This window comes from Mesoplodon bidens (genome assembly GCF_964165515.1).
Source record: "Mesoplodon bidens genome assembly, chromosome: 15".
Taxonomy (NCBI): domain Eukaryota; kingdom Metazoa; phylum Chordata; class Mammalia; order Artiodactyla; family Ziphiidae; genus Mesoplodon; species Mesoplodon bidens.
The window spans coordinates 44,885,922-44,896,193 of record NC_138171.1 but is presented as its reverse complement, the minus strand read 5'-3'; the positions used below and the strand labels follow the sequence as shown (position 1 = coordinate 44,896,193).

General features: G+C 56.6%; 1 protein-coding gene across 2 annotated transcripts; it reads left to right on the top strand.

The window, feature by feature from the left end:
• Positions 1–643: 643 nt before the first annotated feature.
• TLCD3B (TLC domain containing 3B) lies at positions 644–9,543 on the top strand (the record flags this gene model as incomplete). 2 transcript variants are annotated; one of them, XM_081256718.1, is made up of 5 exons in its annotated part: positions 644–768; positions 5,349–5,432; positions 8,199–8,433; positions 8,861–8,956; positions 9,256–9,543. In XM_081256718.1, 5 exons carry the CDS (start codon positions 644–646, stop codon positions 9,541–9,543), a joined length of 828 nt encoding a protein of 275 aa, XP_081112844.1. The 2 variants fall into 2 exon arrangements, with proteins under 2 accessions (XP_081112844.1, XP_081112843.1); XM_081256717.1 differs by lacking the exon at positions 644–768 and adding an exon at positions 4,372–4,496.
• Between the last annotated feature and the right edge of the window lie 729 nt (positions 9,544–10,272).

Here is a 10,272-nt window from a genome sequence, read left to right as displayed (position 1 = left end):
ATGTAAATATATATGTTTTCAGAGGTTTTCCCATGTTTTGTTTGTTTCTTTAATGGGATAATGCTTTGAGTTTTCTTTTTCTTTTTAAAGAAATATTATTTTTAAAAATTCAGTTATCTTTACAATTTGAACACCCCTCGTTCCTTTTTTCTGAGTTCTGGGCGCTGATGAGAACCACCAGCCTCCCTCTCTAGCCTCCACCTTGCCCCTCCGAGGTGAGGACCTAGGAGAGGGGAGAGGTGACACAAAGAGCTTGGGGTCGGGGGACAGAGGTTGGGATGGGGTGAGTTAAGAAAGAGCAGGCACATACTTAAGAGCTGAAAGAGAAAGAAGGAATTTTAAGGTGTGAGATGGACTGGGAGGTGTAGACCAGCTTCAGGAATTACAGGGAAAATGAATAAAAGTGTAGGAAATGGATTGATAACCAAAAATTAGGATGTCCATTTGCTCTGGATGAGGCATATTTAAAGTGCATTAAGGATCTCGAAGAGATTGGGGAAGAGCTACGCCTGATGGCTTTTGATGGTTATGAAAGATGGATCCCATAGGCCTTGAGTTTCTGGGGTGAAGGGAGGGTCTGAGGGACACTGTGTTGAGGTGTTCTCACAGCCATCTTTTCTCACCTTCTCTACTCCAGACAGGCATGACCCTGCTCTTTGTACTGGGCTGCATCTTCTTCCCGCTGAGCTTTGCTCTGCTCAGCTGGGGTCTGCAGAACCACTCCAACCTGCGGATGGAGAGACCAGAGGCCGTTCTGGTGGCATCCAAGTAAGAGGACAGGGTGAGGGCATCCTTCCTGGGGCCAGGGCTGGTGGAGCTGATCTCCTACTTTCAGGAAGAGTTAGTGATAAGAGCAGAAGCAGACTATGCGTGTATGTGAGCGTGGGTGGGTGGGAGATATAGAATCAAAAGACACTGGCTATGGGATCTCTTGCAAGTCATTTAACCTCTCTGAACTTCAGAGCCCCCATGTAAACCCCGTGGGTTTTTTTTTTTTTTTTTTTAGTAGGTGTTTTTTAATTTATTTATTTATTTATTTTGGGCCGTGTTGGGTCTTCATTTCTGTGCGAGGGCTTTCTCTAGTTGTGGCAAGTGGGGGCCACTCTTCATCATAGTGCGCGGGCCTCTCACTATTGCGGCCTCTCTTGTTGCGGAGCACAGACTCCAGACGCACAGGCTCAGTAGTTGTGGCTCACAGGCTTAGTTGCTCCGCGGCATGTGGGATCCTCCCAGACCAGGGCTCGAACCCGTGTCCCCTGCATTAGCAGGCAGATTCTCAACCACTGCACCACCAGGGAAGCCCCAACCCCGTGGGTTTAATAAGAATACTCACCTTCCATTCTCCGTGGAGATGTTGTGTGAGGGTCAGGTGAATTCACGTCTGTAGAATAGGGGTAGGGAATTCCCTGGCAGTCCAGTGGTTAGGACTCAGTGCTCTCACTGCCAGGGGCCTGGGTTCAATCCCTGGTCGGAGAACTAAGATCCCACAAGCCGTGTGGCCAAAATAAAATAAAATAAAATAGGGGTTGCAAACTCCCGCAAGTGACACAAGAGATGTAGGCTCTGTGGGGACTGTGTGAGCTGGAAGACTACTTTCATCCCATCCAGTGGGGGCAGCAGCTGCTCGGCTCCAGCCAGACATCATGGAGTTAAGAGTGTGGGCCCAATGTTGTCTGACCTCCTGATTTTTTTCTTAAAAGAAGTTGAGCTTTTATGTGAAATCTAATTTTTAAACACTGACAAATAACTTAGAATTTAAGAAAATACTATACTGGCAACACCATACTGGCCAAACGAAACATGTTTATGGGCTGGCCTGGGCCCTTGTGCTGCAAATCTATGGCCTATTTGACAACAATTAGTAATATACCTGTGAATTACCGCCAAACCTTAGGGAGGAGAAGGCAGAACTTATCTGGGTGTCTGGAAGACAAAAAACCCATCTCTATCTGCTTTAATGCCCACTATCCAAAATGAAGCCACAGCTCCACGAGGTCTGTGGCCCTCCCCACAACTCAGCACCACCCTGCGGCCTTGCTCATCTTTGGCTCTGGAGCTATGCAGACATGGGTTTGAAAGTCAGCTTTGCCAATTCTCATAGCTAGGTTATCTTGGGCAGGTTTTTTGTCTTTTTTTTTTTTTTTTTTTAATCTCTAAGCCTCAGGTTCCTGTCTATAAAACAAAGATACTACCGTCTGAGAAGATTAAATAAGAATGAAATAAACCACCGCACCCCGTCCCCAGCACATAGTAAACACTCAGGAAGTTGGGTCCCTTTTCCCCTTAAGTGAAGCACTGAGGTCAGGAAGCTAGGTCCACTATTGTCTCTAAAATTGTCCCCCACTCTTGCTGCCTAAGGCCAGAGACCTCTCAGGGTCTGTTCCCCCAGTACGACACTAGAGGGCAGCACAAAATTGCAAATCCCAGTCCTTTGGGGAGGTGATGGCATGGGCTTTGGACAGGCAAAGGCAAATCCTAGGGTTACTATTGAGGCGTATCTTAGGACAGGCTTGGAAACCAAAGTATGGTTTGGGTAGCAGGGCCCCACGTCACGCAGATGTCTACAGGGTAGTTGGTTTCAGGACGAGAAGGCCAAATTCCAGGGAGGCAGCATGAAAGGGTGAGAAGCAGCTCAGAGGCCAGTGTGGTTCTGGCGGGGCCTCTGACCTGCAGCGGGACTCTGGTCAAGTCACTGGGCCTTGGTTTCCTTGCAGTGGAATGAGGGGCTTGAATCAGCCAATCCCCAGGGTCCTTTCCCACATGGAAATTGGGCTGTGAAGTTGCAGAGGAAGGGGAGCCAGGAGCATAATAAACCTGAAGAAAAAGAGAGTGACCAGGGCTTAGGGGAGGCCAGGAAGCCTAAAGGACATGGGCAGGGGCATCATCGGGCTTGAAGTGGGTTTTCAGAGAGGCAGCACTTCCCCACTCTCTTCAAACCCTGCTGTCTAATATGAGTGGTTTCTTGTGTTTTCTGAATTATGTGACCTTGGGGAGGGTCACTGAAGGCCTCAGGACCATTTCTTGACCTGTAAAAAGGGGACACATGTGGTTACCTCAGTGCTGTTACAATAGTTAGAGGAGATCATAGGACAGTCTTGCGGCGGAGTTGGGACCAGAGGCACCACATGTATATACACCTCAGAGTTTCCCTCCCTCCCACTGGGGTGAAGGACGTGGGGGTCTCTGAGCCCAAAGGATACTGTGTTGAGGTGTTTTTATTCCCATCTGTTCCTTAAACTCATCCTTCAGAGACAGCAAGATGCACCAACTTCTCCTGCTCACCCCTCCAGGGAATCCTCTTTCTCTCTGCGGAGTGGGTGCCCCTAAGCTGGGACCCCAAGGCCGCTGAGGGACACGTGTTGAGAGGCCTTGGCAGAGGAGGAAATGGCAGGCATTTGCAAAGTACTGGTGGGAAACGGGGTCAGGCCCATCTGGGGGCCCAGGGCCTCCTCCCAGCTGGCCAAGGAGCCCCAGGCCACCTCCCTCCCCAAGAGGAGAGCCGACCCTCCCCTGGCTCTCCCAGGCCGACCCTCCCAGGCAGCCCCCTGTGCCTGCCGCAGCGGCTGTCTCTTTAAGGGCCTCCCCCTCCCTCTTTCTCCGCTCCCCCCCACCTCTGTCGCAGCCGCTGCTGTGGTTCAGAGCTGCATGGAGAGATGCTGCTGCAGGTCCGGTTTCTTGATGTCTGGTCGGTGCCATCATTTCCCTCCCCCTCCCTTGCCCTCCCCAAGCTGGTGACTTCCCGTCCCCCTCCCCCTCCCCACCGAGGGGGCAGGGGGCTGGGCACGAACTCTCCATAATGCCCCGTACAGCCTCTGGGCCGGGCCGCGGGGACTGGGGCGGCAGCGAGAGGCGGGAGAGCCGTGCTGACCGCTGACCACTTGCCCGGCTGCTCCTCTGTCTCCCCTCCCTTTCAGAGCTGGCACCACAGTCCCACCCCCCACCTCCCACCCCGCCTCCTCGGGCCCTCCCAGCCTCTCCACGTAAGCCCCCCCCCCAACCTGCCTCTCTCCCTCCCCTCCCCCATCCGCATCCTCCTCGTCCTGTACCCCCTCCCTCTGTCCTCTCACCCGGTCCTCCCCTCCTCGGCTCTCTCCCAACCCTCTGGCTGGCTTTCTCCTGCTCCCTTTCTCGGATCCTCCCTGTCCCCGGTCTCTCCCCATTTCCCCAGTCTCATCTAACTCCCTTTCTCGGGTCCTCTGGTCTGACTCCCCAGCCCCATCCCGTCCCTGCCCTGTCCCCTTTGTGCCCCTTTCTCTTTCTCTCTCTCCTTCCCCTGCTTGGCGTCCCTTCTCCGCCTCTAACTCCCTTCAGCTCGGCCTCCCTGTCCCTTCCCGGCCGCTCGCTCGGCTCCCTGCCCGAGGCCTGAGCACCATGCTGACCCCGATGGTGGCTGGAGGGGTGGTGTTCCCCGGACTCTTCCTGCTCTCCAAGAACACGCTCCAGCGGCTGCCCCAGCTGCGCTGGGGGGAGGCCGACGCGGTCATTGTCTCAGCCAGGTAAACTGCCTCCCTTCCCCGCCGCCCCAGGCTCTATGGGGATGGAAGGGACCCTTGGCCTGGTGGGGACTGGGGGCTCCTGATGTGGTCGGTGGGCTCTACCTCCAAGCTTCCCTCTCTCCTCGCTGCCTTACTTGCTGTCCCGGGAGACCTCATCCAAACCCAGCCATCTGGTCTACTAGTATCCAGACTGCTCTCCCTCCCTTTTCCATTCACCCTCCCACCCTCCAAAACAGGTCCGGCCTGTGACTAAAACATCCCGATAGGATATTAGAGGGCAAGGCAAGGGGCACAGAGCTGTGTGTTATTTGGGGCATGTGTTTGGGGGAATGAGGGACAGAGGAGTGAACAGTGGAACTCTGCACACCCTGGAATCCGGGCCAGAGTTGGGGTGGGGAGCGTGGTGGCAGGCAAGGAGAGAGCGGGAAAGTGACCAGGGGGAATCAGAGGCAACCGAGGGGCCGTGGGATAACCTGCACGATGACTGGGCAGCTGAGTGGTGCCAGAACAGGCCCGGGGGCTTCCCCTGCCATCCTGTGCTGTGCCCCCCCCTTCCCTGGAAGGGACACCTTGTCATCAGCCACTCGTGCTCAGCAGCATCTCACCTCACGATGACCTCCCTGGTGTCCTCCTGAGAGGAAGGCGACTCAGTGTCCAGTGAGGAATGGGTGAACAGAGGAGTAGCAGCCGGGCCAGTCCAGGAGCCTGAGGTGGTGTGGCTGAGTCCCGGGCAAGGCAGCCTTGGGGAAGGACGGGCGGGGAGCACCCAAGAAGTGCAGCAACTGGTCAGTAAGGAGAAGAAACCGAGGGGCGCGTCCCCTCCCTCTACTGCTGCTCCCTCTTCCTCCCTAGGCTAGTGTCCTCTGTCCAAGCCGTCATGGCCTCCACAGCTGGCTACATCGTCTCCACCTCCTGCAAGCACATCATAGATGACCAGTAAGTGCCATGAGACCACCTTAGCCCCCGTTCCAGCAGCCTGTGTGTATGTGTGACCCCTGAGTACCCCAGATCATCTAGGGGACTCCTTCAGTGGTCCCCAAGCCCTTAACTTGAGCCTGAGCAAGTCAACTGCAGTAGCTGCAACTCAACACCCAGGGATAAATTTATCCACATCCTGTCCTTAAAGGTCAGAACCAGGAGGAGAGGGAGTGGGGAGCAAAAAGGATTCTCAAAGCAGCTCCTAGGCTTCCCGGCCTCTTGGATCATAGTAGGTTCTGAAGGTTGTTTCCTCCCGTACCTCCTCCCACCCTTTCACCCCTCGGACCCCATTTCCAACCTGCTGGAAGCACCCAACTGGGGTGCTTCTCTACTCATGCCGGGCTCACCCCTCCCCTCCTCCCAGAATCCAGGTGTCCAGCCCCAGCTCTATGCATGAGAGGGACAGACGACACAAACAAGGCCACCAATGGTTAGGCAGTGGGGTGGAGAGTGGAGGGTGAAGAGGCCAAAATTTGGCACTGGGAGCTGCTGCAGTGCCTGGTGCTTGCCAAAACCCCAGGCCTGAGAGGTGGAGCAGGAGGAGGGAGGAGAGGGGCCCTGTCCGTGGTGCTGACGGGCAGCTCTAGGTTGACCCACGGGCCGCCGCCACAGAGTTGCTGGTGAGGGTGCTGATGACGCCCCACGCTTAACTTCTGGTCCTGTTCCCCTCCTCTGGTGGCTGCTGAGCCCCAGGGACATTGTCTGGATGCCCCAACCTAGAGACGTTCCCTGTTTCCCTCGAGTTCCTTCATCTGTGAAGTGAGGTCGGTCCATCTCTACCTGGAAGGGCTGCTGTGAGGAGGAACTGACTTGTGTGTGTCTAATGCCTAGAGCAGCTCTGGCCACACAGAGTGGATGCTAAACTCTTTCTTCAGACCCCCACCCCGGGGACTTGGCTTCCTCTTGTCCTCTCCCTCCATTCCCACCCCTGGGTCCAAGATGAGGCTGGATCCCCACACATTCCCTTCTCTCGCCTTCTTACAGAGGTCACTTTTCAGTTCTTAACATTTTCTCCCCTGCCCCACCCAGTCTGTTCTTGTCCCTCCCCGCTTAATCCTCAGGTGGGTGGGAAGGATCAGGGTTAATCCAGGGGCGACAGCTGTTCCTACCTCTGAGCACCTAATTGCTGAAGAGGGTGGGAATGGGTTTAACCCTGCACACTGAAGCCCAGGGCCTGGAGGTCCTGGAGCCCCACAAGCTAGTGGTGTCACCGTGTCTGCTGTGGCTGACTCTCCAGGCCACTCTCTGCTCTAACTTCTCTTGGGCCAGTTGGACCCCTTTCCACCTTCCTGCCCTTCGTCTCTAACCTGGGCCACTGCTTCCTCTCCTCTCTCTCTCCCTCCTGGTCACACACTCCAGCATGGGTCTCTGCTTCTCTTTTCCTGAAATCATCCCTGCTAGAGTGGGCTGCCTGTCCCCTTCCAGGCCAGTCTTCCCCAGGGTTCACCTTCTGTTTCCATCTCACCCCTGGTCCTCAGCTGCCCTGCCCTCAGGTCTCACTCCACTTCTCCCTTCAGCAGCTGCTCTTATTTTGTCCTCATATTTGCGTCCCTTCTGGCTGACTTTGCTTTCATCCCTCCACCGAGCTGGGCAAGTTCCCCTGGGCCTGCCTCTTCGACCTCCCACCCTACCTTGGACCTGTCACACGACTACGGATTTAAGAGAAGGTGCTTCATGTGCTGACTCGAGAAGAAAAATGCAATGTTGCGTATTCATGCACTTTTCATTTTTGTTTACTCTCTAAGTGCATGGAACTTTCTCTGCTCTTGACTCCTTTTGCTCAGCGTTTTCTCCTTAATGCTTGGCTGTACCTGAAAAAACAGGAGATGGAGCCACATTCAAGCAGAGCAAGCACCGCTGACAGCACCACCAACTCCCCAATGGGGCCTGTCTGTGACCCCTGTCTCGAATCTTCTAGGGGACAGCAGGGCTGAGAGGGAGGGCTGTGGATCCAGACTTCTCATGTTTGTTCCTTGGTCAGGTTACCTAGCCTCTCTCACCTGTAAAATGGGGTGACAACCATGCCTACTTTTTACAGGCTTTCTGTGGGGAGTAAATAAGTTTGTGCATGTAAAAGATTTAGAATATTACAATAGTGCCCGCATGAAATAAGCAGTCAATTAATGTCAGCCAATATGTTCTCTCCCCACCACTCCCAGAATTACTCTTCTGCTGTAATTCGTCTTGATCTCAGCTGTTTCTCAGATCTGGTCTGGCTTGTTTTCTCACTCTATCTCGGCCCTCAGGTCTGTGGCTATCTTCTGGTCTCTCTTCCTTTTTCTCCCACCATATTGCAGAGAGAGAGAGAGAGAGAGAGAGAGAGAGAGGGAGAGAGAGAGAGAGAGAGAGAGATGGAGAGAGAGAGAGAGAGAGAGAGAATATGAGTAAATGAATATGAAGAATGCCACCCATTCCTGAGGTCAGTCGGTGTTTGAATCCTGGGTGGGTCCTGAGGTCAGTCGGTGTTTGAATCCTGGGTGGGTCCTGAGGTCAGTCGGTGTTTGAATCCCAGCCCTACTGCTTACCAGCTGTGTGATAGTGTGACCTTGGGCAAGTTTTTCACCCTCTACCCTTGTAACTTGAGAGTCCACTTCTGTCTCAGGGTTGTTACGAATATCACCTGAGATCTGACTCCCGTGATGCATCCAGCATGGACCCCGGCACCTGGCAGCTGCCCTGTCCATCCCCTTTCCTCCCTGACCCCCCTTTCTCTCTGCCCAACAGACACTGGCTTTCCTCTGCCTACACGCAATTTGCAGTGCCCTACTTCATCTATGACATCTACGCCATGTTCCTCTGTCACTGGCACAAGCACCAGGTCAAGGGGCACGGAGGGGACGAAGGGGGGACCAGAGCCCCGGGCAGCACCTGGGCCGTGGCACGCGGCTACCTGCACAAGGAGTTCCTCATGGTGCTCCACCATGCCGTCATGGTGCTCGTGTGCTTCCCACTCTCGGTGGTGAGTGGGGCTGCTGAGAGCCGGGGCCCCGTGTCCTGCTCATGCCAGCACTGCAGGAGCCTAGGAAGCCCTGGGTCCAGGTCCCAGCAGCAGGGCAGGCCCAGGATGGAGGGCCCCATGGAGGGGTTAATGGGCTCCAGCCCAGCCCCAAACAGCAAGAGGGTGGATCGCACCCAGCTGTGGTGCTTTGGAGCTACAGTTACACGCCACTGCCTCTGAGACTCAGTTTCCTCATCTGTAGTATCAGGGATACCATCTCACCTGCAGGATGGTTGGAGGGATACGGTGAGTTAGTGCTCCCAGCTTAGCTACTGTTCACCTGTGCTCAGACTTTCAGAGTGAAGCATCCCCAAAAGTGACGGGGGTTGGGGGGCAGGCGCTGCCCAGGAATCGCTCAGGACAGGCTGTTTCCTTCCTCTCCTCTCAGGTGTGGCGTCAAGGCAAGGGAGATTTCTTTCTAGGCTGCTTGCTGATGGCAGAGGTCAGCACCCCCTTCGTCTGCCTTGGCAAGATCCTCATCCAGGTGAGAGGGGCGCTGAGGGTTTTGAGCGTGACAGGAGGAGCGGGGAAGGGCGGGCACTTTTAGGGACCCATTGGAGATGCTTTAAAGGACAGGTGAAGAGTCGGGGCTATAACGCGGGGTATAGGGGAGGCGTCAGGGCGGAGGGGGGCGGGTGGAGAGGAGCGGGGCCTGGGGCCCCTAACCTGGAAGGCAAGGCAGGGAGGTGGGCCGAGGGGGAGGTGGCCCAGGGGCTGACCCGGGGGCGTGGCCGGAGGCGCCCCGCCCCTCACCCCGCCCCTGTCTGCCCGTCCCGCCCGCAGTACAAGCAGCAGCACACGCTGCTGCACAAGGTGAACGGGGCCCTGATGCTGCTCAGCTTCCTCTGCTGCCGGGTGCTGCTCTTCCCCTACCTGTACTGGGCCTACGGGCGGCACGCGGGCCTGCCCCTGCTCGCCGTGCCGCTCGCCATCCCGGCCCACGTCAACCTGGGCGCCGCGCTGCTCCTCGCCCCGCAGCTCTACTGGTTCTTCCTCATCTGCCGCGGGGCCTGCCGCCTCTTCCGGCCCCGGGGCTCCCGGCCGCCCTCCCCCTGTCAGACCCAGGACTGAGGGTGGGGCCGGGGGCCCTCCCCACCCCACCCCTACGCCGTGGGGACAGGGCTCTGGGGCTGCTGGGTCGGGGGGAGGGGCCAGGGGCCTCTTGCTCTGACAGTCCCCGGGAACTGACAGATGGACTCCGAAGGGGTGGGGACACGTCCCCTCAGGGGCTGAGGGCTGGGACCAGGTGAGCTGGAAGGCAGGGAGAGGGGACCTCTCCCTACAGTGCCTGAACCGAAGGTCGACCCCCTCCTGCCTAGCCCCTGTCTCCATCACCTCCCCTGGGCCCTGGAGAAGCGAAGGAAGAGGAAGAAGGCGCACCCCTTCCCAAGCGCTTAGGGCTCGAGGCTGTGGGGAGCCTGAGGGGACCAGGACTCACAGAATTGTCGGGGAGGCCCTGCTGCCAAGGCCATGCCAGCCCCCCTGCTGCAAACTCCTCTCAGCTCCCTGTCACCTGGGAGGGAGGGGACACCCTATCTAATGCCCGTGGGCTCGCTCAGGGCTGGCCGTCGCCACTGCTCCTCTCCAGGGGAGGCCGGCCTGAGGAATCTTATTTATTTTATTAATTCGTCCAAATGCAAACTCCTTTGTGGGTGTCGGGGGAGGGAGGTGGTTGCTACCCCACAGCCTTCCCAGTGCTGTGCAACCCCGGGGGCAGGTGGGGGGCCGCCCGGTCCCTTCCCCATTAGGCTGCACATCTTGCCCTCGGGCCCTGGCATGTCCCTGGTGCTACAGACCTCT